At 40.8% G+C, this 27,357-nt stretch overlaps 1 protein-coding gene across 4 annotated transcripts; it reads left to right on the forward strand.

Moving 5' to 3' along the window:
- On the forward strand, positions 1 to 27,075 carry ADNP2 (ADNP homeobox 2). Of its 4 annotated transcripts, none has more exons than XM_069853761.1 (5): positions 1 to 135; positions 5,600 to 5,760; positions 7,228 to 7,347; positions 19,010 to 19,099; positions 23,310 to 27,074. In XM_069853761.1, exons 3-5 carry the CDS (start codon positions 7,240 to 7,242, stop codon positions 26,310 to 26,312), a joined length of 3,201 nt encoding a protein of 1,066 aa, XP_069709862.1. In that variant the 5' UTR covers positions 1 to 135; positions 5,600 to 5,760; positions 7,228 to 7,239; the 3' UTR covers positions 26,313 to 27,074. The 4 variants fall into 4 exon arrangements, with proteins under 4 accessions (XP_069709862.1, XP_069709864.1, XP_069709863.1 ...); XM_069853762.1 differs by lacking the exon at positions 1 to 135 and adding an exon at positions 2,680 to 2,932; XM_069853763.1 differs by lacking the exon at positions 5,600 to 5,760 and having other exon boundaries at positions 44 to 135; positions 23,310 to 27,075.
- Positions 27,076 to 27,357: the final 282 nt, after the last annotated feature.

Here is a 27,357-nt window from a genome sequence, read left to right on the forward strand (position 1 = left end):
GCTTCACGGCATGCAAATAGAGCTCCTGACGTCACTTCCAGGGATAAATCGAGCGCCATTTTCCCTTTCTGGCTGTGGATGAGGAGCGGGAGGGGGCCGGAGGGCGGGCGCGGCGCGCGCGGAGGCTGAGCCGAGGTCAGTCCCGGGCCCCGGCGACGCCGCCGCCCTCTGGCTCGCGGCGTGCGGAGGGAGCGCGGCCCGCGGGGCGGGGGCAGCGCCGCGAGCTGCGGGGAGGCTGCGGGGGGCGCGGGCGCGCGCGGCGGGGCGGGGTGCGGCTCCCCCTGCAGGCGGCGCGGGCAGGTGCGGCGGGCGTCGGGGAGCGGGGAGCGCCGCCCCTTGGCGGGGGTTGGGGGGGGGTCGGGGAGCGGGTTGGGTGGGAAGGGACCTTGAAGATCATCCAAGCCCGATTCGTGGGCACGGATGACTCCCGCTGGATCGGGCTGCCCAAAGCCTCATCCAGCCTCGACTTGAACGCCTCCAGGATGGGGCAGCCACGGCTTCTCTGGACAACCTGCGCCAGTGCCTCCAACCCTCACAGGGAAGAAATTTTTCCTAATGTCTCATCTGTATCTCCCTTCTTTCAGCCCAAACCGGTTTCTCCTCATCCTATCCCTGCGCTCCCTGATCAAGAGCCCCTCCCCAGCTTTCCTGCATCCCTTTCGGTAGTGGAAGCTGCTGTAAGGTCTCCCTGGAGCTTTCTCTTCTCCAGGCTGAACGACTCCAGCTCTTCCAGCACACTTAGTGCTTTACGGTGCCTGCTCGCTAAACGGCTGTTTAGAACCACTTCTGTTTCTTAATGTCTTGTCAGTACTGAAGTGATGGGGTATCTAAGGAACTGATTTAACTGGTGGTCCTCGAGTCTCATGGATGAAAATACTTAATTCTAGGCTGTACAGGTGTTTGAAATAGCTTGTGGGGAGCCATAATGTGCATGGCAACGGTATGTGTTAGAACTAAAATGTTAGTGGAATGCAGAATGACATTAAATATTCTTGTGGTATTTCAGCAGAGATGAATTTTTTTAATAAGAAAAACTATGAATAATGCAAACAAACATAACCTATACAATGCAAACTATTAAAACCATTTGAATATCCCTGTCTTGTGCTTGCAAGTAAGTAGTGGGACGTTCTTTTTGTCCTGATTTGTAAAAGGAATAAAAGATAGATATTTGAATTATCCTGCAAGGCTTCATAGTTTCGTACTATCAAAACTATTAACAACTTTGTTTCAACTGGTAAATATTTAAGTACTGAGAGGTAGGCTGTTGGGTGAGGATTAGTGTTTTTCTTAACAGCTTTTTATCATCAAAGCCAGACTTTTGAACCCCAAAAGTTTTAAAGACTTATACTGAAACACTTAAAAATACTTTTGGAATCCCCAGTCTAATTTATACTTTCAAAAAGACTACTAAGATTTCTATAAACTTTAATTTTAAGTTTGAACAAGAAAATAGGATTTCTTTAGAGCAATATTTAGACCAACTGTATGTAGTATTTAAATAAGCTATATTAAAAGCTGTAATGAGAAGTATCGTTCTAATAGTTCATTTCATAAAAGCTTCTTTTTTTAAAAAAAGAAACAACAGAAAATCACCACCACCACCACCCAGATTATAGCAGATCTTCAGACACAATGAAGAGCACAAGAACACAGCTTTAGAATGCCTTAAGTTTTACCACTGGGAACTCGTTGATTGGGCTGTATTGTGGAATGCTAGTAGAGCTGGCTTGAGTCTAAACACTTGTAACACAGCCTCTTTTTTTTTTTTTAAGTTCTGTCTTGCTGAATTATTCAATTTGTGGGCTGTCTGTGCTGTGGACTATCTGTGCATCTGTGAAATGTCTTTGAGTCATACAAGACTGAACAGTGCAGTACAAACACAGTTGTATGTCTTTCTAGAGTATCTGGGCTTGGTGTGTGACTCTCCTACTCATATCTGCATGGGGCTGATAAGTCCTACGGGATTTGAGTAGGCTTCATGTAGGTAGATGCCCAAGTCCTCTAGAATGAGCTTGAGCCCTCCTGGTTTCAGTGTCCGTCTCGTGCTAACGTTCAAGGGAGTCAGGCACTGTGTGAGTCACAGTGCGTTAGGAAAGCTCCATGAGTTTGAATGGTACAGTCCCATCTTCTCTTCTGACTGGTTTTGGGTAGCAGAGACTTGATTGTGTGCTAATGAAGCATCACAGCATTTAAACCATGGTAACTAGATTTATTGACCTAAATTTGTTTTGCTATGACCTTTTAAGTAAGGTGCAGGTTGATGCACTGTGTCTTTATCTATATAATTATGCACCTTAATGCTTTTTACTGTGCTAGCCACTGTTGAGTAATGGCCAACTTTGTATTGAATTAGATGACTGTTTTAACAACTGCGATTTGTAGCCAAGAAAAGGGCAAAATTGTTGTGGCCATTCGAGATCTGTAAATCAAGACCCCTAAAAGCTTCTGGTTTATTTAGACAAAGAATAAAACATTTATTTTTGTATCTAAGATTTTTATGAAGTTGCACTCAGATAGAAATTGGAATTTGGGAAGATAACATTATTTTGTTGATTTGAACTACTCTTAGTAAGTTTTATTAATCTGACTCTTTCTGTTGTCATTTCTATTTACAGTGTGTTAAATAACGTACAAGAATAGTATCAATTCTAATCAATTAACTATTTTTCTTTCCAGGAATCAAATCTTTCAAAGGTGTTAAAATGCCTAGAGATGTTGATAGGAAACTATATGCATTTCTTCCCTCTCCCTCCAAAGGCTGGATAAGCTTTGGTGGTGCCAGCATACTCTTAAATCCAGTTAGGCCTCTCGGAAGGCACAGATAAAAATCGAGGGAATTGAACCATCCATGTAATACGCGGTTGAGCAGATATCCTGATATGACTTCTTGGAGGGCTTGTAAGTTTGCCAGAAACAGAACTGAGCTGATGTGAGTAAAATTCGGCATAGCCTAGCGTTCGCCTAGGCAGTTTCTCAGTGTGCCTGTCCTAGCTGCTGTTGTTGCCATCCAGCGTTCTTTAGATTCTAAGCATTAGTACACTGCATGCTGCCATTTTAATTTTCAGGAATGAAGTAGTAGTTATTGTTTTCTCAACTAATATTGAGTTATCAACGTGTAATGAGTTTACTGCAATGAAAATAAAGAATTCTTTATTGGTGCTTGTAAACTCTGATAACTGCTGAAATAAATATAAGTTGGTAAACAAACCTTTAAAAATACTTCCCACCCAAATGTCCTAAAACTTCAAAGTCTTTATAAAAATCTCTTGCACAGTCACTAATGCCAATTTATTAGATAAAAAGTTATAAAAACTAAGAGTGATTGCATTTCCAAAGATCCAAAATTCCATAAGCCTTTCATAATTTCCCCTACTACAGATGGCTTTATAAACGAGATCTAGTGAAAGCCAGCTTCCTAGGGGCACATCTGGAGATCTGGCTTCTATGTGGATAATTTGCTGTCTAAAAAGGGTTACATTGCAGCCTTTTTCTCTGCAGATATGGGTTTTTCCTCTAGCTGCCTGTTTTCCTGAAAACTCTAGAAACGCATGATTATCTAGTTTACTGTTGGATTTTGCTGGATCGTATTTGCATGCATGTGGAAGGCACATCTGTGAATCTTCATTGCTCCAGCTCTTTACCTGCTTCGTATTTGATTTGGTTGCATGTGCCTAATTCCCTTAGGAACACAAACTAAAATGATGCTGATTTGATGTAAGGAAAAAACCTTTCACTGTGAACAGGTCCCATCATTGGAAAAGGATGCTCAGAGGGACTGTCAAAACTATCTGTGGAGGTTTCCAAGACTTATCTGGCCAAGACAAAGAGTACCCTGCTTGTTACTCATTGTCGAGCCTCCTTTGAAAAGGAGGCTGGACTTGGTGTCCCCTTGAGGTCCCTTTCAAGGGGAATGAGTATTGTTCTAAGAAGGAAGGCAAGTAGGAACTTGTTTTGTGGTGACTTCTCACTTTGAAGAAGTGAAATGTAGTATTTTTGCTTTTTTTAGTGCACAGACATAGTCAAACATAGTTACTTGGCAAACTGGGAGTCTGTTTTGGACTGGTTAGAGACTGTCCAGTATTAAAATACTACAGTACTGCTGGGAGGAAAGAGTTGAATTTGTGATCTTTGTGGCAAAGCTGGACATAGATGGATGTGATAATGCATGATTACAGGTGTTGTAGAAATGAAGTGAACCTTTAGTGTTGCATAAAAGTCCAGTTTGCTCTGTCATTTGGGGGTGTATTCTAAATGAACCGTAAATGCAGTGATAGGTTGGTGGGTAAAATGCCTGAGCAAGGGTTTAATGACCTTTTTGGAACAGTTTGGGACAATACCTCTTTTATTTTGATGTTAACTTGCCATGATTCTGTTCATGAAAAGGTACTGTCTGAAAACTTGATTGATTATCAGTTTTTTGGAAGCTATGATTAGAAGTAGTTTAAGATAAATTTGTCTTTTAGGTAGGCAACATGATAAAAGGATCAAGACTCTAGAGCTACAGTACATTGGGCTTAATTTCAGTATAATTCTTTCATGTTTAATTTGCTGGTTAAGAATGGGATGTGTACCAACAAAACATTGAGTTTAGTAATGCACAGAAACAAAGTGCAAGCTAAGGCTTGAAGAATGTCTAAAACGGAAGGCTTCGAATAATAAAGAGTATAGCAATCAGGGAGTAAAACTGAGGGCTTGAGGGAATAGGCTTAGAAAGTTGAAATTTTGGAGCCTTTATGATGGGGCCTTGATGGGATGCAGAGAATGTTAGATGAATAACTTAGTTTTACTCCCAAGCAGATTGTTTAAAGACCAGCTGAATAACCTTGCCCATGATACAGAAATATGCATATTTTTGGGTTGAAGGCCAAAAACTTGAAAACTGGAAAATGGGTAACTTGTATTCAGGTTTCTTTCTTTGTTGATTTGTTTTGTTTCTCTTTCAGATTAGACATTAGGAAAATTTTCTTCACTGAAAGGGTGGCACTGGCACAGCTGCCCAGGGAGATGGTTGAGTCACCATCCCTGGAAGTATTTAAGAGACAGGTAGATAAAGTGCTTAGAGATATGGTTTAGTAGTGGACAGGTACGGTTGGGCTTGATGATCTTAAAGGTTTTTTCCAACCTAGTAATTTCTTTCTCCTGGATTAATGACTTCATTTCAGAAAAGTTGCTAGTTAATAATTAATTCTTGAGATATAAGGATGTTACATACTATACCACCTGTGCAGAAGAATTTTTTTTGGGGGAAGGTAGATGTGCTTCAAGAAGTGTCTGTGTCACCTTCAGTAGCACCAGTGTATCAGTTAAAGGACAGAGGTGGAGGAACTGTTTCCAGTGGAGCCTAACATATTGAACCCCGTCTTCTTCTGGCTGGATCTGAGCATGAGGATGTCCTGTCAGCTCTGTTACCTGCAGTGGACCACGGGGTTGGTGCATGTAACCTGCCGTCGCAGAGGGTCTGATCATAAAGCTTCAACTGGAAGCCATGCAAATTGACAGTTGACTTCACTTTAAAAAGAGGCGTTTACATCTTAATTGTATTGCTTGATTGGTAGAATGCTAGACTAGTTACTATGATTTATTCCATTCTGTGCAGGTTCCTGTTCCACACCCACCCCAATGGTATCAAAATGTCTTCCAGGCTTCTTACCGATAAAAAATACTAGAAAACAAGACTAGCATCTGTCAAATGGGGCTCCCTCTCCATTTCTCTCTACACATCTTTCCTTTGGGAGGAGAAGAGGAGGAGAATAGCATGTGAGTTGTTTGAATTTTAATTAAAGAGCCTCAATTTTATGTTTTGTACCTAAAGTTTGTTGCTTTTCTTCTTGAGTGATATCATACAGAGTAGAAAAAGATTGCTTTTTATTTTTTGCTTTTTGTTGAGGCTTACCTTTCAGTATAAGTCTTACGTGGGAGGGCTTTTTGCAACTGTTTACAGGGAAGTCTTGCCTTTTCAGGGCAAGTATTTCATGTTGACGGTGATCTTGCCTATTTCTGAGAAGTGTGGCTTTCCAAGACATTCAGGACCATGAAGGCTGAAGTACTGTTTGGGGATTTTCTTTATTTTTTTCTTCATATTAGAACTTATTCTGGATGGATGATTTTTTTTGCAGTGAAGAGTGGCTCTGTTGCATTCTGTGCCCGTTTAAGTTTCTTGAATCTCAGTCTAAATTGCATTTTACTGTAATATAGGGAGGAGGTGATAAAGGCACATGCTTCTGGAGTGAAACTCATTGAGATACCTTATGATATACTGGGAGCTGAAGATGATGCAGCCATAGCTAAGCTGCTCATGTGAAAGCCTGGCTGTTTGGGAAGTTCTAGACCCATCTTGTTGTTATGCTCCACACAGATGGGCAAGCATGCTGCACAACCCTTCCAATAGGTGACCTGCAGCAGACAATCTGTCTTTCTATAATTTTCTTTAGTTGTTGTCATCTTCACTCAGGTGGTCTCCAGCTATTGATGTTTGCTGAAGGGAGCAGGGAAGGATATAAATTCAAATTCTGGAGAAGGAAGAGGTGGTAGACCTATGCATACTTCTTCAGAGAAGGAGACATAGAAGCATACAGTTATTAAAAAAATTGTCCCAGTTCAGCCTATTTAGTAATCAATGCCATACGTTAATTAAATTTTATTTCTACTGCACTAGTACTGTAGTAGGTGTTTTATGCCTATGTCCATATCAGCTTACAGCAGCAGAAGCTTCTGCAGGAAATTCGGATTTTATTATTAATCGTATTTTAAGCATGTCCATGCATGACAGCAAAACTCATTATCAAAGAGGCTTCTCATCTTGACACTTAACATTCAAGGCAAAAACTGTTGAATACCTTTCAAAATGAGGTGATAGTAATTTTCTGAGTAGAACTTTAGTAAAGTTCTGGTGTTAGTATTCTCTTGCAAAAAATCTACAAAGCACAGTACAGTTGCCGTATAGACACAAAGAAATACGAAAGGCAAAAGCTGTAATTTTGTTTAGATGGGAGAGGAGAAATGTGAAGGCTTTCCCCCCCAACCCCCCCAAAAAAATCAGAATCTTTCATTTAAGAGGAAGCAAGTGATGGGCTGTGAAACAAGGCCAGCCTTTGGGCTTAACGGTTCTGGATTTTTGTATTGAAGTACGTTTTTCAGACTTCAGTTTTTGTTTTAATACTGTTAAATGCATACTGTTAGGTGCCTGTGTGCAAGTATTCCATCACTTTTTTATTTCTTTTTCAGGAAAAGTGCAAGATGTTTCAAATTCCTGTTCAAAATCTTGATAATATCAGGAAGGCTCGAAAAAAGGTGAAGGGCATTCTTGTGGATCTTGGGCTTGACAGCTGCAGGGAGTTGTTGAAGGTAAAGCATTTGAAATAACGTAAACCAGTCTGAAACGTAAACCCTTGAAAAGTATTTCACTTTTTAGTGTATATATAATACTCCTCCACCACAGATCTTTATGGTGTGGCCTTTACTTGAAGGATTACTCATGACCGACTGTTCCTCTGTTGGGGTGGAGTTTAGTGTTCTACTAGGTAATGTTGGAAGAAGTTCTGTTTCTCCATGAAATGTGTTATTGATGGTACTGCTATTCTCTGCTAGTAACGTTTCAACAAAAGGAAACGGTACAGCTTTAGGAAACAACCACAGACTAATGAAATGTTATTTGTGTGCTACAGAGAAACTTTTTGGTGATTCTTCTAAAGCAGATGAGGACTTGAATCAACTCAGAGTTATCCTGTCTCATATCACAGGCAAGCCTCTGAAAAATAAACAGTCAGTATTTCTGAAAATGGAGAAGTAATTAGGCCCAGTCATCTTGTTGCAACTTTTAAAATTTGTGTCCAGGGAAAAATACTCCACACATCTCATAGATTCCTAGTTCAATTCTGTGTCTTAAAGTATGTGGAAGTGTACTGGGGCATTTGAAATGAACGCAGTACCATTTTTGCCACTTTCTGGAGAAGGTGGTGAGCAACAAGCAGGAAGAATTTACACCACCAGATTGGCAAACCTGACACCAGAACAAGTGCAAACACAGTATTGTAACTTAGTGACTAAACAGTAGAGTATTTCAGCCGGCTGGTACACAGGCTCTTTTCACTGTTCACTATGTTTATGACTTCACATTGACCGTGGTCAAGAGTTTGAGTTAATTCTGTGCAATGGTACTGAACTAAGTTAACTGTCTGTAGGGATGCTGTTGTCTTTTGTGCTGTTTTTTCTGAAACTGGAGAAGTAAACAATTGGAGAAGACAATCCTTAAGATCTACATGCATAACTAATTTTGGAACATTCTTAGTTATTGCAGTTGAACAATGTTTGATGTATCTAAATGTTGTATGAGCTCAGGGCTGTTAGTGTTCTTCTCTTTTCTTACTGGTTTTATTGTGTTGTATATTTTTGTAATTAAATCTCTAAGTCAGCAGCTGTTCTGACACTTGAGCATAGGAATGTTTTGCTGATACTAGTATTTTTGTTCTGGAGTTGATTGCAGTCTAACTTTTTGGTGGCAGTGTGGGGTTTAATGGTGAATGAGAAAGAAGGTGTTTTGTGTTTGGTTGGTTGTTTTTTTGAGGATGGTGTGTGGTTGGTTGGTTTTGTTTCATTCTTAATAAATGGTGGTGTTGGGTGAACCAGTGAACATTTCCCTTCTGGAAAAAGCTCTGTGAAACGTGGACCAAAAAGTACCATGTATTTTTGCAAATCATTCTCCTTCAACCAAGTTAATAGCTTCAGCTTAATTATTCCAGGTAATCTGGGAATGGTTTTGGTATAATTTTAGCAGCAAGAAGAATGGTTTTTAGAACTTCATTTGTACTCTGATCATATGGAGATGCAATCCTTTTTTCGGTAGAATAGGATGTGTTGTGTCTTAATAGGTAAGAAGTAGCTTTTTTAATCCTCGGATATTAAGACTGATTTCTGGACGTTGTCCTTGCAAGGAGGCTGGACAATTTAGGAAATGGTATGAAATGATATGATAGAAACTTGACCTGCCATGTGGTGTTAAAATCAGTGTTATATTTCAGCTCTTTCAAAGCATTGTAGGTTAGGATTTTAAAAATAGTTCTAATAAGGCATGGTAATGGACGGTGGTTTGAGGAGGGTGAAGAAATTTCATGTATTGCTACTATCTCTGTAGCTTGGAGACAAATTATTTTTTAGGCTAAAAGTTCTTTATTGATCTCTGCTAGGAAGAAAACATGAGCCTTTTTGTATTAGTTTATTAATTTGGTTCTCAAAGTAGTACTTTTAAGTACACTGTAATGTCAGAGGCTTTCCTTAAGTAAACTATTCTAGCTTCTTAACTCTTCATTTAAACTCTGTTTTATATTTTTGTTCTGGAAAACAGTGATGGCCTTAAAGAAGGGAAAACAGTTCTTAGTCTTAAAATGCTTTTCTCTCAAACTTAGAAATACTCACTATGCATCAGGATGTATCAGGCTTCTTGGAGGGTTTTTATTCCCTTGTTACCTTTCCCTTCTCCTGTTTTCTGCCCTTCCTCAAAGTGAGAAATGAGGGAAGGGCATAACAAGTTAGCCTATCAAAGCTTGCTTCTGGAACATCAGCATGGATCTCTTTTTAAAGCAAGAGTGCAGAATAGCCATTTGCAGTGCTGACTAATTGTAGTAATAAGAATGGTTATCTATCTTTATCAGTCAATATGTCTCTGTAGGAGATAGTCATTTCAGCAAAATTATCTACGCTTAACTGTCACACGCATTTGGTTTGTGGGAATCTGGTGTTCAAGGCTCTTGGTGGAGAGTACTCAAACCAAAACCAGAACATGTTTGGGGTAGAGTATAAATGTCAAAACTGCATGTAATTCACTCCTGTGTGTTTGACAGAAGAATTGTTAGTATTACCTTATCAAACATATGTAAGAAAACCATTGTGTTCTCCAAGGCTGTGGAATTTCTCTTGTTCCATGCAGCTGTTGTCCCAAAATTCATGAGATTGTTAACCTGGTGTGCAAGCCTGTAATACAGAGTCAAGGTACTGAGTTTTATTCAGTTTGTGCAAAGTGGGTTGCTAGTCGAATAATCTCACAAAACTAGCACACTTCAAGAAAATTTCACACTGTTTATCCTACTCTTAATTTACATATCTCTGCTCATAATTACATCAGACTTATGCTTATTGGTTATTTGTCTTTTTAATTAATAATCTATGTCTTAGTGGCTGGCGCAGTCCTCGCTTGCGATGTAAATTAACTGTGCATGTACTCTAGTGTGGAAGTTTTGCGTAGGAGGGTTTCTTTGGCCAGTGTTCTGTGAGGGTATGGTCACTTCTATTACCTTTGTCCCGATTTCTTCAATAATTATGCTGAATTCACGTTGGCTGGCAAACCTTCAGCTTGGGAACTTGCTGAGGTAGTAGTCCTTCTTTTTGTTTAGACAGGTGTATTGATTTAAAGCCTTCCATGTTCTTTTCCATACACAAAGGAAGCTTGATTACTTTCTACAGATCCTTAACAGATGCTAACCTATCTTAGAGAGAATGAGGCTTTACATTGGGCTGTTATAGCAGCAGTAACTGATGCGTATTTTCAGTTGTGTTTTTACATTTGATTCTCTTATATCAATTCCCCCTTTTAAGACTTGGCTGTAGAGCAATCTTATTGACAGGCAAGTCTTATTTCTATTCTGTGGCTGTAATACTTATTCCTGTACAACTAATATTAAAGAGTGAGAAATTAAACCAATAATTACATCTGTAAAACACCCAAACATGACGCAAGCAATCACAGTAAGTATCACTAGTACTTTTAAGTTTTGTAATAAACTTTGTAACTATTCTATTAAGGGGGAAAATCCTAATCCATGCAAAATTGTTTACTATACTGTTTCCATTGTTTTTATATTTCAGTTTGGTTTTGCCACTTGTTGAATGGTATCTCATTTTTTTTTCTCACTCTTCTGTTGCATTTGGAATGTGTACAATGAATCTCGTGGCTGGAAGTCATGTACTGGAGTATGTAATGGCAGTGGGGTTTGTTGATTCAAATATCTTTTTAAAGGAAATAGAATGCATGGTAAAGAGATCAAATACTTTCTGAATATTCCTTTCTTATTGCTGACAGCAAGACAATTAACTGTATGAATTAATGTATGGAAAAACATATAGAGTCATTAAGGTTGGAAAAGACCTCTTAAGATCATCAGGTCCAACCATCAGCCCAACACCACCATGCCTACTAAACAATGTCCTTAAGCGTCATGTTTACACATCTTTTAAATTTCTCCAGGGATGGAGACTCCAACGCTTCCCTGGGCAGCCCGTTCCAGTGCTTGACCACTCTTTTGGTAAATACATTTTTTCTGATATCCAACCTAAACCTCCCCTGGTGCAACTTGAGGCCATTCACTTGGGAGAAGAGAGTAGCACCCAGCTTGCTACAACCTCCTTTCTAGTACATCAAAAGGACTTACTTCTTCTCTTGCTGGGGGTTATCATAGCCCTTATTAAGGCTAATAGTAAAATCCATTTTAGTTGACTCTTTTGGCATAATTTGGCAATTTGTCATTTAAGGGTCTGATTCATCCTTTCTGCTCTACCACTGAGGCACCCAAGGCGTGTTTAATTCCTGTTTAATCTGTAAGAGTTTAGATACCTCTTTTACCACTTTTGCAACAAAATGAGGTCCATTATCTGATGACAATCCTGGTATTTGAAATCAAGGAGCTATTTCTTTTAACGATTTTGTGATCACTTCTCTGGCTTGGTTGGTGTGGCATGGAAAAGCTTCTAGCCAGCCTGAAAAAGGTAACTACAAAACCAAGAAGATATTTATGTTGCAGTTTGGCAGCTCTGAGAAATCCATTTGGCAGTGCTCACCTGGGGTAATTCCTGTAATTTAATTTCCAGGGAGAGTTTTCCCTTCAATATTTTTGGTTATTTCTACAACAGAGAAGGCGTTTTGTAGTAATGGTATCAGCTAGAGTTGGCATCTTTGGTTCTATAGTGTACTATTTGACGCTATAATCATAGCATCTGCTCCTGTATGAATGTCTGTGCAAATTGTTAATATTGTGGCACATCCGCATCTCTTTTCTCTGCAGCGATTAACGCATCTCGAACTTTATATTGTAGAGAAGATTGCTAGGTCTGCTTTCTGATTACCTTGAATTACAGTTCCTTGTCCCTTTTGGTGGGCTTGGCTGTGAATTGTGGCCATGCGCTTTGTTCCAGTACTGCTTGCAATAGGTCCAAAATCTTTGTCCCATATTTAATAGGTGTTCCTTGAGAAATCAATAGTCCTCTTTTTTTCCAAATAGCTATCAATTCTGCTTTTTTTCTGAGGCCAGTGTTGAGCTTCAGTTTCTTTGCCAATGGTCAGTACCACACACCCAGCTTTCCTTTCTCCTTTGTGTACAAAGCTGCTGGATATATTGCCCTTTCCTTGGAATACTGGTGCAAGTAATGTGACAGAAGAGCCTGATTTTTTTTTTTTCCTGGAAGAAGGGGGAAGAGGGGTGAATGAAAGGAAGGAAATGAAAATAACGGGTATTTTAAGTTATTCATTATGTAACTGACTGTTAATGAATACTGGAGGCACTGTCTGAGAAGCCAGATGAAACCAAGCATACCCAGAAAGACAGTACTAAACAAGGCCTCAGTGTGGCCACTAGCACTACAATTTGTTCTTCAACTCAAGTGAACCTTCCTAACAGCTTTTCTGTAATCTCTAATAGGAGTGTTAGCTCATATTGAACAACGTAGTCTATTTGCTCACCTTAGGACAATGGCAGACAATACCTATGTGAGTATCATTGGTTCAAGTATTTGACAGTTGTTAAAGTCTTGATGCTACCGATTCATTCTGTTCCAGTTTGTACCAATTCTGACTGAAAGGACTTCAAGCCATGTGTCTAGGTGAGGAGGGGGTGTCACTCTCTCTGTCGGTGACCGGCAGGAGGGCACGGAGCCTCACCTGGGGATGGATGAGGAGCCATCTGTGTGCCTCTGGGTCAGGATTAAAGGGAGGGTAGGGGCACGTGACATGATGATAGGGGTTCCCCTATGGCCACCAGACCAGTAAGAGCAAACAGATGAGGCCTTCTGTAGACAGATAGGCACAACGTTGTGTTCACAAGCCCTGGTCCTCATGGGGGATTTCAAACACCATGATACCAGTTGGAGGGACAACAGAGCAGGGCATAAGCAAGCCAGATGTTTCCTGGAATGCATTGATGACAATTTCCTTCAAGTGACAGGAGAGTCAATGAGGAGGGATGCTATACTGGATGTTGTTCTCACCAGCAGGGGAGGGCTGGTGGGGAATGTGAAGCTCAAGGGAATGACCGTGAAATGGTGGAGTCCAAGGGCGTTAGGGCAGTGAGGAGGGTGTGCAGCAAACTCACTACCCTGGAGTCCACGAAAGCAGGCCTTGGCCTCTTCAGGGATCCCCTCAGTAGGGTACCATGGGATAAGGCCATGAAGAGAAGAGGAGGCTGAGGGGAGACCTCATTGCTCTCTATAACTACCTGAAAGGAGGTTGTAGAGAGGAGGGTGCTGGCCTCTTCTCTGAAGTGACAGGGGACAGGACAAGAGGGAATGGCCTCAAGCTCCGCCAGGGGAGGTTTAGGCTGGACATTAGGAAAAAATTTTTCACAGAAAGGGTCATTGGGCACTGGAACAGGCTGCCCAGGGAGGTGGTTGAGTCACCTTCCCTGGAGGTGTTTAAGGCACGGGTGGACGAGGTGCTAAGGTTTAGTGTTTGATAGGAACGGTTGGACTCGATGATGCGGTGGGTCTCTTCCAACCTGGTTATTCTATGATAAGGGCAGAGGCGGGGCAAGAAAGCTCTTTATCGGGGAGTGTAGAGGAGGATGAGTGGTAACGGTTTCAAGTGGAAAGAGGGGAGATTTAGATTAGATATTAGGATAGATATTAGGATTAGATATTAGGAAGAAATTTTTATGCTGCTGGGATTGGGAGGCAGTGTTTCAGGTTATCCAGAGAAGTTGTGGATGACCCATCCCTATAGGTGTTCAAGGCCCAGTTGGATCAAGTTTTGAGCAACCTGATTGAGTGGGTGTCGCTGCCCATGGCAGGGGAGTTGGAACTGGATGATCTTTGAGATCCCTTCCAACCCAAACAATTCTATGCATCTATGATTCCAGTTTTGATTTTGGAACTGCAGTTCTGCAGATTTCTTCTTTTTTCATTCAAAGTCCAGTGCTTGTTGGCCTTTTGAGATATTGTATCACAAATACTGAACTTGTTCTTGGGTTATTTGTGCTGTTCTCTTTGATACTTGGTACCCAGGCAAAGCTAAAAAGTTTGTTATATCAATGGTAGTTTTTGCAGTCTTCTCTCCAATCAGTCCCAATAAGAATGACGTAGCAATGTAATATTTTGATTACCTTGCTATTGTTCCAGTTCTTTTGCCAGTACGTTACCAAATAACATAGGGCTATTCTTGAATACTTGTGGCAGCACCATCCAGCATAACTGCTTTCCTCCCTATCATCGACCTGCCTCTCTCAGAGGCAAATAGTGTCTGGTTCATTTACTGGGATGCAGAAGAAGGCATCTTTCAGACCTAGTATAGTAAAACACTTAGTCTCTGGAATTGTAGTTAACGGGGTGTAAAGTTAGACAGAATGGAATGAGTAGTTTGCCTGTAGGCACTGGACCAGCCTGTGTTCTTGAGGTTTAGGTTTCTTTATAGGCAGAATGGGAGTGTTGTATTCAGATTAGCATTCTTACAAAATTCCAAACTTTAAGTATTGATTAGGGCTTCCAGTGCCTTTATGACTTCCCAATTTATTGGATATTGTTTCTTTTGGTTTGACTCCCAAATTCAATCATATATTTAGCAGACTTGCATTTTGTGCTCTTCTCATTTCTCTGTAGCCCATGTAAGGGGAATTACAGCATCTAACGCTTCATTAGGAATGTTTTTTCCTTTTCCTTTGATGGCTGCAATCTCGAGAATCCCCTATGAGGCATGGTTCTGCTTTCCATGCTTTCTCTGAAAGAATACGTAACTGAACTGCATTTTCAAAAAAGGTTATTTGTGTGTTAAGTACAAAACAAGTCTCTCCCGAGCAGTGGCAATGCGCATTTCAGCATATAAAGACATTAATGTGTTAATTTCGTGTCACCAATTTTGCACTCTTAGCTTTAAAGAAAGGTCTGTTCATTTGCTTTCCCATTGCCCCAACAATAGGAATGTTAAATTTACTTAAAGGTCCTTTACAACTAGTTATAACAGAATGTGTGGCTCTACTATCTATTAAAAAAATCAGTAGTTTCATTCCCCAGCTTTACTGGAACTAGAGGGTTGGCTAGGGATGTTTCAATAATGTCCCTGGTCCTCTTCAATCCAGATCTATTTTTGCTAACAAGTTAGCTGTCTCCCTGGTCTCTTCTTGATGATTATACAGTGACCGCAGCTTCTTTTCCAGTGTTCCTCTTGCTGGCGATAGGCACATTGGTTTGTTCTCAAAGGGAATTTCTATTGTGTTTGTCCATGACCTCTGACACTTCCCTTGTCTCTACCTCTCCCTTGGTCATCTCTTAAAGCTGCTAATAGTGAAACCTGTAATTTTGCTATTTTCTTTTCCCCCCTCTTTTTCTAAACTTCATCGTCTATGGATATTAACTGGGAGATTGACATTCCATCTGCTCGATCCGCTTCATTATTTCTTTCTAATATCCTCCACAGACTGACCAGTGAACAACATGTTAAATAATTTCTTATTATTTGCACCTTGTGGATGATTTCTGTCTAATATCCCAGTTGGTTCTGAGTGAGAAAAGCAAATATACATATGATAATTCGTACAAGGTACCCCCATGCTTACAAATCAGAGTTAATTGTAATATTGTGTTGTACTTCAAATCTTCACACCATTTTTCTCCTTCTAATTGATATTGTGGGCACTGTTGATTACAATACCATATTAAATTTGACGTGGGGCTTCCCCTCCAGTTTTTTTCCAGTCCTTGAGTATGCACCCAAGAGGTAACTAAGGAAGAATTTGCTGGGAAGTAGCAGCACCCGCTACTGAACCAGAATCAGAACATGGGATTACTTTCCCTTTGTTTGTAGCCAGCAGCTTATAAAATGTCCTTTAATCTTACATGTAGAAATGAGATAGATATAAAATAAAGAAACCAGACCGGAACCAGGATTTCATACACGAGAAGCAGTCCAGAACAAACGGGTTAAAAGTTCCTTCATTAACCTTGTGCGTAGAGATGAAATAACCAACCTTACAGCCCTACTGTGTATCTTTTTTCCTGATGTGTATTAGGTAGTATTTGTCTGAATACTTCCCAAGAGGTCCAGCTATCCCCCCTTCTTTACCCCCACAATACCTCTATAGTGTTGCACCGTTGAGCTGGTCACTGCTTGGCTGCAGGAGAAGAACTGATGGAGCACCCAGTCAGACAGGTTGGGATGTGCTCTGGAGTCCAGTCAAGCCTGTTCTCCCTGTTGGGTATGGCAAGGTGAATCTGGGCAAGGGTGTCATGGGGTCCTATCTGAGTTGCCAAAATCTTGTCCCAGAACTCAGTGAGATCCTTTGCCTGGTGTGCAAACGGACAACACAAACGTTCTTTCTAAGGTGTTTGGCTGAAGGGCAAATAGGTGACTTGTTCACCTAAGGGGGTTGTTTATTGTTGCTCTGAGTTGTTCAAGATTCTCCTTGAGAAACTTGAAGCTAGAGAGCTTATTGCAAACTTGGCTAAATTTTTCTGAATTCTTAAATTCACTAACCTGATTGCCTTCTATGACAAAGTGACTCGGCTGCTGGATGAGGAAAAGGCTGTGGATGTGGTCTTCCTGGACTTCAGTAAAGCCTTTGACACAGTTTCTCACTCTCTCAGTTTCATTCTGCTTGAGAAACTGTCAGCCTCTGGCCTGGACAGGCGCACACTCTCCTGGGTGGAAAACTGGTTGGATGGCCGGGCCCAGAGAGTGGTGGTAAATGGTGTTAAATCCAGCTGGAGGCCAGTGACAAGTGGGGTTCCCCAGGGCTCAGTGCTGGGTCCAGCCCTGTTCAATGTCTTCATCAATGACCTGGATGAAGGCATCGAGTGCACCCTTAGCAAGTTTGCGGACGACACTAAGCTGGGTGGAAGTGTCGATCTGCTGGAGGGTAGAGAAGCTCTGCAAAGGGATCTGGACAGGCTGGACCGCTGGGCAGAGTCCAATGGCATGAGGTTTAACAAGGCCAAATGCCGGGTCCTGCACTTGGGTCACAACAACCCTATGCAGTGCTACAGACTTGGAGAAGTCTGTCTAGAAAGCTGCCTGGAGGAGAGGGACCTGGGGGTGTTGGTTGACAGCCGACTGAATATGAGCCAGCAGTGTGCCCAGGTGGCCAAGAAGGCCAATGGCATCTTGGCTTGGATCAGAAACGGCGTGACCAGCAGGTCCAGGGAGGTTATCCTCCCTCTGTACTCGGCACTGGTGAGACCGCTCCTTGAATGCTGTGTTCATTTCTGGGCCCCTCACCACAAGAAGGATGTTGAGGCTCTGGAGCGAGTCCAGAGAAGAGCAACAAAGGTGGTGAAGGGGCTGGAGAACAGGCCTTATGAGGAACGGCTGAGAGAGCTGGGGTTGTTTAGCCTGGAGAAGAGGAGGCTGAGGGGAGACCTCATTGCTCTCTACAACTACCTGAAAGGAGATTGTAGAGAGGAGGGTGCTGGCCTCTTCTTCCAGGTGACAGGGGACAGGACAAGAGGGAATGGCCTCAAGCTCCGCCAGGGGAGGTTTAGGCTGGACGTTAGGAAAAAATTCTTTACAGAAAGGGTCATTGGGCACTGGCTCTGGCTGCCCAGGGAGGTGGTTGAGTCACCTTCCCTGGAGGTGTTTAAGGCACGGGTGGATGAGGTGCTGAGGGATATGGTTTAGTGTTTGATAGGAACGGTTGGACTCGATGATGCGGTGGGTCTCTTCCAACCTGGTTATTCTGTGATTCTGTGAAATTATTAACTTAAATTATCAATTACATGATCTTCTGGCTCACTGCAATCTACAATACACAAAGGGATGCTCACATTTGCCTGGTGTGGACAGGAGCCTGGTGTGGACAGAGCCCTGTAGATAGGACTTTATATTTACTTGAGTGCTAGATGCTTTGTTTCTTTACGTTGCTCAGTATAGCTTGTGTTGCTTGTAAATTTTGCATAAATATTGCATTGGGGTTTTTACCACAAACTATTAGATTTATGAATTGCACAGCCAGTGCCTCATCTATGATGTTGTGGTGTGCTGTTGAAGCTAGCCTAAGGTCATAAGAAATGCCTAGCAAACAGATATCTAGCTTTTCGAATATTTTTTTTCATTAAACTGGTGTTTGCATATGTGTGGACCTCAGAAAATTGGACAGGACCTGAAGATTTTGAGTAGTAGCTGGCTTTATCATGAGGAATACAAGCTGCTCTGATGGAATTGATTGGAAGAATACTGTAAGGAAAGTTGTTTACCCCAACATGGTTGTTACAGACATAATACTGTTGTTTTTACAGCTTGAGAAAAAAATCACTGATGTTCTTTGATATAAGCTTCTGGGAATGTCTAAGCATAGCAGTGCTGTGAAGATTTAGTGCTAAAACCTGTTGCAAACTAAACCATAGAGGCAAGTAAATATATTGAAGTAATAGTGAAATATTACAGATTTAAGTGGAGGAATGTAGAGGGAGAAAATATCTTTGTGTTCACTGAGAAGTTGTCTAGAAGCAATGAAATGAAAGTGTAAATAAAATTTGGACTCCTATGTTTCTGGTTATTGTGAAGCGTTCAGAATTTCTACCATATTACAAGATAGGCATATGAACAAGTGTTTGAGGTAAAATAAATGAAAGAAGGGTCAAGTAATTTCTTTGAACTGAATTTTGAGACCTGTATCTGAATACTATACGGAATTGCCATTCATCCTAGGTTTGTGTAGTTTTTTCTTTTTTTTTTTTTTCTCCTTGCTTTGCATTGAGACTTTTTTTTTTGTATTCAGAGTAGACTGCAAAAGCAAATTATTTGTTGGTTTCTGTTTTCTTCTAGAGTCTTAAAAGCTTTGACCCAGGTGAAAAACACTTTTGTAGCACTTCATGGAGTGATGTCTCTCCTTGGGAATCTGTGGGCAAAAGGAAGGTATGTATATTTGTATTGGAACTACATGGATGTACATGTGGAGCTGCTGAATTTATCACTTTCAGAATTTTTGGAGAAGTTAAAATACACCTTTTAGCTTTAACAGGTAAGTAGTAATCCAGGGAATAATCTTCTCTCTCCTCTGTTCTTCCCTGTGATGCAGCTGGCTATATATGTTGTTTGCTGTCTTTAAGGATACAACCTTGAACAGACGTCACACTGATGTTCTGCCTTTTTAGCCTAATCTGATGTGTAGGCTTAACGTGCTTTTGTTTTTTTTTTTATTGGAAGGGTGAAAACATAATTGCATAGGTTTGAGTGGATCAAGCTGAAATTATCTTTCGCTGCTTGGGATAGGGTTGTAGTGGAAAACATATTCCTGTTACATTTGAGTATGCAAAACGGCTTTTAGTTTTATATAGTTGGAATCTTTTGAGAAGCTAGAATGTTCAAGAAGGGCAGGGTTGAGATAAAGAAACCAAATCATTTATATAATTTTATATTCTAGCAAGTTTCTAAGATACTGTGTAGAGCATAGGGGTATATCCAGAAGAAAAGATAGTCTTTTCTTAGTCTTGCTGAAGAGTCATAGGGTCTCCTGATGGCTTCCATGAGGAAGTCCTGTCCACAGTGTATAAACAGTGTTGAGTATCCTCTTTTAATCCTGAATCAAAAGGTAATGGTTTAGAGCAGTGTGGTGGTGGTTTGCCAGGACTTTATCTGCTTTTACCATCTCTAAAGCAAAAGCTTCCATGTGTAATAGCTGCATTTTTTTAACTAAGCCTCAACTTTTCGGCTGACCGAAACAAAAGCCACTCAGTCTTTTCTACATTTAGTAGAAGGTAACCCCTCCTGCCCTTCAGGACCTTTGTCTGCTTTGTCTCCTAGTTCTACATTCCTGAATGTGGGTGCACACATTTAAGACTAGAGGTTCATCTGTTCACATGAATTTGTGGTTGAGAGTCAAATGTGACTTGAGTAGGTCCGTAAAGACAGATTGCATCTAGCCTCTTAGTGCCACTTCAGATGAAGCTTACAGTTATCTTCAGTCAAGATTGCCTTTAGTTTAGGTGAGGGAATAATCTGTATCTGTCCAAAAAACAAGATTAGAATCTGATCTGATGAACTTCAGTGTAGAGTTTGTAATGTGTTGCTGTGGAACAGATTTGCCAAGCTATGCCTTTTGGATACTAAGCTTGTCCCCATCCATTTTCTCTGAACAGGCATGGTTCATTGAGACATATAATTCATGTATCTTGACATCATGCTGCCTTCATTTGGGAGAAAAGAAGTTAGTCCTTCAGGATGTTCTATTCCAAAGTTGTTGCCATGAGGGGAAAAGAAGTTGTTAGTGCTACACTGAAAACTCAGTAGGCTGGAGAAGATGTCTAGTTGAGTTGGTGATTTCTACTGTTCATACTATTTTTAGGGAGATATTAATAATTCTGGAAGAACTTTGGGTTTGGGGGGGCTGTCATGTCTTTCTGCTTTTTCTCTAAATTGTGGGGAATGTGAGGCTAAACAATGGGAAGTGTTAGTGCATTCTGGAGTATGTTCTTTGAAGTGGGACTAGGTGAGGTTTTTTCAACTACTCTAATAACCTTTTTTGGATTCCATTTGTACAGTTTGGAGTTGTGTTGGTCAACCTCCAAGACAGTTTTTCTTAAGTGGCTTAGAATTCTTACTTTTTAAAATTTTCTAGAAAATTAAGATGGCTTTAGTAAACTGTAGTAGTACTTGTGAACATAAAAAGCAGCTTAGATGTGTATGCAAGGAGAACATGCTGACAAAATTATTTTTAAGGTGTCTGTGTGGAAGAGCTGTATTTCTTACAGAAAATGTCAGAGTAGCAGACTTCCACAAACTTCTGCTGAAACAGAATTTCTTGGGGATTTTGCATTGTTAGTGGGGTTTTTTTTTTGAGTTAAGTAGTGGAAATTTAGGTTTTGCACTTATTTGATAGGATTTGAGGTACAGAACTTTTTCTTTTGCTGAAGTCTTGTAATTTTTACCTCTATCAAAAAAGAAAGATGTACGAAGGTGAGCAGCGTTATTTCCCCTAGACTTAGCAGTATGCAGGTACTGCAGGGGTTTCTTAGTGGTGTACTGCAGTGCTTGTTGATGTAAGAAACAAAACCGTCACTAGTATGGAGTAGTAGATTAATTCCGCACTTTGGACCACTTGCTTTTAAAGTGCAGTATTCCCATCGCACCTAACAATTGTTTAGATTTGACAGTAAGGAAATATTTACAGTGTATTACACTATGGTATAAGTTTATGGAGACAGAAAGCCTCAAACCAGAAATGAGGTGTGGGAGAAAGTAAAAGGTATACGAGCCCAGTATTTAAAAACACACAAGCTTTTCTAAGACTCAGACAACCAATTAAAATAAGCAGTCACCTCTCTTTGTGACCTGACTTCTTCAGAAGTAAGGCTGGTGAGGTGTAGCTTTTGATAATGCTCTGTATGCTTCGTTAGTTGAGTAGTGTTGGTGGCCTTTCTCTACTCAATATACTGTAGAAGTAAGATTGAGGCTTCTAATTTGCTGTGATGCTGTTTACTACCAGCTGAGACCGGACACCCAAAGACTGTAAATAGAGCATAATTCACTGATACCCCCAGCAGCCTTAGCCAACCCATGGCTTTATCTGACCCAGTCTTTTGAATTGGGAGGTTAGATTTTGGTTATCATCAGGAGATTCTTTTAGTACTGCTAGTAGGTGACAACTTTCATGGCTACATGAAATGACAAAAACCCTGCACTAACTTCTGCTACAGTTCTTCACAACATGACTGACATCTGTGTCGTTGATCTAGGTAGGCTGGGTGCTGTAGTGGTGGAACAGCATGTTCCGTTTGGATGGTGTTTTGTAAGGAACAGAAGTCAGTAAGGTGACAAACACACATCTGAGGGAAGTCTTCCACTAGATGTTTGAAAGTGCAAACCAGTCACCTGGTTATTGCTGTGACTGATTGTGTAGTTTTTGGCAGGAGCCAGGGTTAACTTCCTAGGAAGTTGATAAGCTCTTTGGAGAGAGTGAATCATAGAATCACTTGGTTGCAAAAGACCTTTGAGATCATAGAGTCCAACTGTACCTGTTCACTAGTAAACCATATCCCTGAGTACTTCGCCTACCCGTCTTTTGAATACCTCCAGGGATGGTGCCTCAACCGCCTCCCTGGGCAGCTCCTGCCAGTTCCCAATAATCCTTTCAGGGAAAAAAAATTTCCCAATGTCTAACCTGAGCCTCCCCTGGCCTTTTTTGCCACCTGGGCCACTGCTGGCTCATGTCCAGCTGGCTGACAACCAACATCCCTGGGTCCTCCTCTGCCAGGCAGCTTTCCAGCCACTCTTCCCCAAGCCTGTGATGGTGCACGGGGTTGTTGCGTCCCCAGTGCAGGACCTGGCCTTGTTAAAGCTCTTACCATTCATATGAAAAGTAATACTGTCAAGTGACATGTTACTGAGGAAGCAAGCAAGTTTAGTGGAAGGTAGTTAGGTTTATTTTTATACAGTTAAAATATTATTCTGAGAAGCTTTGTAATGAGTGTGCTACAGGAAGTTAATCAAAGAAATCACTGTGATGGTCTGTCCAGTATGTTGAGTTAATAGAAAGAGGTCATTGCTGCTTTATCATGAAAGAGAGTTTAAGAACAAAAATGTTCTTAAAAGATCGGTCTTCTGTGGCTTTGCTGGGAGAGGTACTTTTGGAGACCTTTCAGCTCTAGATAGGATATTGAAATACACACATGCACACAGACCTTTACTTTTTTCTCCTCCAGTGGTTAGTAGGTGTCCCTGAACTAAATAAAGCCTTAGAAGTGTCATTTTAAAAGGACTGCTGTTCCTAATTGGAATAGCTTCACTTACTTTGTATAGTGGCATACAAATTCTCCTTAGTGTTCTGTGGTTCCCATCTTTAAAAACAAACCTCAGAATTTTTACTTGTGAACTGGAGTAGAATTTAACTCAATTAAGGCTTCTTAGTAAATTGTGGAGAAGCAAAACACACAGAAATGTTTCTCCCTTTAAATATGTCATTTTTAAGTCTGCTTTTCAAAAACAGATCTTCATGAAACTGAGAAGATAGCATGTTGTACATCCAGTGACGGCATTTTTGACAGGTGATAGTGCAGACTTACTTACAAACAGATAACAGATTTAGGAACTGGCAGTTTCTAAGTGAATGTTTTTGTTTTGTTTGCAGAGATACAGAACAAAGCCATACTGCTGTAGCTTATGCAAGTTCTCGTCAAAATTACTTACTTCATTCAAGAATCACTTACACCGTTACCATGAGGATGAAATGGACCAAGAGCTGGTGGTTCCTTGCCCAAAATGTGCATTTGCTTCTGATCCCAAAATAATGGGAAAACATATCCGGATGTTTCATTCATCTAATAAAAGAATACAGAACTATACAGTCAGCATTTTGGATGGCATGAAACAATTTAGGACTGACATCATAAACTTTACATGTCTGAAATGTCACTTTACAGACACGTTGTATTACAATATGAAGAAACATGTGCTGATGAACCATTTTCAAAACTTAATAAGTACATATTTTGGCCAGAAACATGATGAAAGCAAAGAGGATGCTATTGAGCACTACTGTAAAAAATGTAATGCTTCTGCAAACAGCCAGGACTCTTTAATGTATCATGTCTTGACAGCTGAAACACACAGAGACCTGGAAAACAAACTTCGGTCTGTGATTTCAGAACATATTAAAAAACCAGGACTTGTGAAACAAATGCATATTGCTCCAAAGCCACCCCAAGGTGTGACAGTGGCTGCTCCATCTGCAGGGACTGCCACTGTTCCAGGAGGTTCTGTCACAGCTCCAGCTTGTGTCCAGCTTGCATTTCCACAGAATAATCAAAACCAGAGTGTGGCACAGCCAAAAGCAGTTCAAAACACAGTTAGATCACTAAGTGTTCCAAGTGCTTCTGGTAGCCTTCCACATACAACTTCTGCTCCAGTAGTTACACCATCGCAGGTTACTCTTGTATCTAGTAATATTCCTATAGGTCAGGATAACATTAATATTCAGCCATCACCTTCCCAGCCTATCATCGTTTCCCATGGGCTCCCCCTTAATCAACCTGTAAGGGCTGGAGCTACTCCTCTTAATCAATCTGTTGGGACCGTAAATGGAACTGTGGCTCCTGCAGTTCTTCCTCTTAATCAGTCTGTCAGGCCTGGGCTTTTTCCTATTAATCAACCCATTGGTACTATAAGTGGTCCAGTTGCAGCTGGAACACTACCTGTTACTCAACCTGTCAATCCTGTAAATCAGCCGGTTGCACCAGGAGTCCTCCCTGTGAATCAGCTGGTTGCACCAGGTGTTCTCTCTGTCAACCAGTCACTTGGGAATATGAACAGACCTGGGGTCCTTCCTGTGGCGCAGACAGTTACGTCAGGGGTTCTCCAGCTTAACCAGCCTGTTGCCTCTGTTGTTCCAACCAGATGCCCTGGCAGAACTGGGTTTCTTCAGCTTAATCAACCTGTAGCCCCTGCAGTTATCCCAGTAAATCAGCCAGTTCAACCTGCAGTTTCTCAAAATGCAACTTTTTTGACTGCAGGTTCTATAATTAGGCAGTTGATTCCGACTGGTAAGCAGGTTAATGGGATACCTACCTACACGCTGGCACCAGTTTCAGTTACTTTGCCTGTAGCTCCTGGGGGTGGAGTAGCAACTGTTGCACCACCACAAGTACCCATGCAGCTAATGCAGTCTGGGACAGTAACTCAGTTGTCACAGTCACCAGCTAGTGCACCCTCTCCTCCAGTGGTTTTGATGTCTCAGAATATATCATTACAAGCCCCACCACCTGGTTCTGAAACAGGTCAGGCTATCAGACAGGCTAAGCAGTGGAAGACTTGCCCTGTTTGCAATGAGCTCTTCCCATCAAATGTCTACGAGGTGCACATGGAGGTGGCCCACAAACATGGTGCAGTAAAAATAGAGGAAACCCTGGAACCTGACAAACTTGCAGCTTGTGCCCCCTTTCTGAGGTGGATGACAGAAAAGACGGTCCGCTGTTTCTCCTGTAAATGTTTTCTCTCTGAGGAAGAGCTCATGAAACATCTCTTGATGCATGGCTTAGCTTGCTTGTTTTGCACAGTTACTTTCCATGACTTAAAAAGCCTTGTGGAGCACAATAAAACTACACACAATGGGAAAAAGCAATTACATGCAGATTATAGCAACAGAGGCTTTCAACTAGGTAATGATGCTCAGGGTGACCTTGTATTTCCACACTTTGATTTCAGTACGGTGTTACCAAAAGAAGACATTGGTGAAAGAGAAGTACATTTGGCAGTGCTTGCTGGGCTAAATTCAAGAACGCTTGTCCCTGTTTACATCAAAGTGAAACCTCGGACAGCAGAGGTGAACAACAGGTGCAAAGAAAAAGCGTTAACCTGCCCCTTTTGCTTTGGTACGTTTGTTAGCAAAGAAACCTATGAAACACATTTGAAAGAGCGGCATCATATAATGCCAACTGTACATACAATTTTAAAGACTCCTGCTTTCAAGTGCATCCACTGTTGTGGTGTGTACACTGGAAATATGACTCTAACAGCTATTGCTGTACATTTGCTCCGTTGTAGAAGTGCTCCCAAAGACAGCAACTCAAGTATGAAGATGCAGCTTGAGCGTACTGAGAAGAAAGAGCTACTGCTTCTGAATGGTGAAAAGCATGTTTCTGTGGTATTGAAAAGGAAGCAATTGGATTCCTGCTTTATTGCAGAAGACCAAAGGAGTAAGGAACAGCAGCCTCTGAGCTTAAGTAGTGGCATAGCTCTATCTCCAGAAAAAGAAGTGAATTCAGGAGTAGTGCCTTTCAAGCGACAAAAGGTTAATACTAGGACTGAGATGAAGAGGCTTCCTTCTAGTGAGGATCTTTGCATTTTAGCGGTAGATCCTAAGCAGTATGATCACAATTCATATGAAGCTCAAAAACAGTTTTTGACAGACTACTTTCACAAGAGGCCATATCCTTCTAAAAAAGAAGTGGAATTGCTTTCCCTGTATGTATATGCGTGGAAAATTGATGTTGCGTCATTCTTTGGAAAAAGGAGGAATTTATGCTTAAAGGCGATCAATAATCACAAGCCATCTGTGCTGCTGGGTTTCAGTATGTCTGAACTAAAAAATGTCAAGCACAGTTTGACTATAAAAGATGAACCATTAGATACGTAAATGAGCTTTTTATAACAGCTAAAAGCAACCTGCAATTGTATACGTATGAATTTAGCAGTTTATTGTGTTACTTGTTTTAACTTTCAGACTGGCCTGTTGAAGGGTGCAATAGTTCCGAAAGTCTTCTTCAGTTGTGGCTGTTACTGTGAAAACCACGTGTAGTTGTGTATTTGAAAAAGCTAAAACCTTCAGACTTAAACATCTGGAATTTGTTTTAGCTTTTTAGTTTTGCTGGAGTAGTATTTTTTTTGATTGGTTGGTTTTTGTTCTGTTTTCCTTTCTTCCCCTCCAGGCTCCCATTACACTTTTTATACCACCGTGTAACACCTTTGTCCTTTTAAAAAAATAATTATTTTTCTGCAATGTTGGCATCTTTTCTAAACAATAAAATGTATAATGTTGGTTAAAATACTGAGATAAACTAAGTGAAAATCATCTATTTGATTGTGGTTTTAAGTCCTAATCTTTTTGGCCTGTTTTGGTTTTATCTACTGAAGAACTGATTTTAGCCTTTACATCCATCACCCCTCCAAATTCCCTGTGTACTCGTAGCAATAAAATACATGGCAGTCTTTTTTTCCCCTCAGTCAAAATACACGTGCCAGTTCAGTCTGGTGACTTGTGGTATCTAGTATTAACATGGTGGGGACTGAGGGGCTTTGGGGTGCCTGTTGAAATGTTACAATGAATTGATTTGAAATGATTGTGTTATTATCTGTTAAATAGATCTTGCAAACCAGAAGTGGTTTTACTCTTTTTGTTGATGTTGAAACCAGTTGTTTTTTTTTTTTTAAATACTTGTTCAAAGCTTGGTAGCAGCATTGGGTTTCTTTTCTTTTTCAAAAAGCAAAACTGCTTTGGAGTCGCTTTGATAAGCAAAGTATAGGACTTATCTGTGAAGCCCTGTCCAGAACCCACCAAAATTAGATGAAAAATCTGATTTCTATTTTAAATTGGTGTTGCGTTGGTTTCGAAAGGACTTTAATCCAATTCCATAACACTGATATTAGCAGGGACAAGTTTGACTGGATTTGGTTGCTCAAAG

Source organism: Phaenicophaeus curvirostris, chromosome 3 (genome assembly GCF_032191515.1).
Source record: "Phaenicophaeus curvirostris isolate KB17595 chromosome 3, BPBGC_Pcur_1.0, whole genome shotgun sequence".
Classification (NCBI taxonomy): domain Eukaryota; kingdom Metazoa; phylum Chordata; class Aves; order Cuculiformes; family Cuculidae; genus Phaenicophaeus; species Phaenicophaeus curvirostris.

Bases quoted from the DNA above. Each gene is read 5' to 3' on its own strand.
- ADNP2 (XM_069853761.1), top strand. From the start codon at position 7,240: ATGTTTCAAATTCCTGTTCAAAATCTTGATAATATCAGGAAGGCTCGA. The intron at 7,348-19,009 runs GTAAAGCATTTG...GTTTTCTTCTAG, and splicing joins GCTGCAGGGAGTTGTTGAAG to AGTCTTAAAAGCTTTGACCC. The intron at 19,100-23,309 runs GTATGTATATTT...TTTTGTTTGCAG, and splicing joins AATCTGTGGGCAAAAGGAAG to AGATACAGAACAAAGCCATA.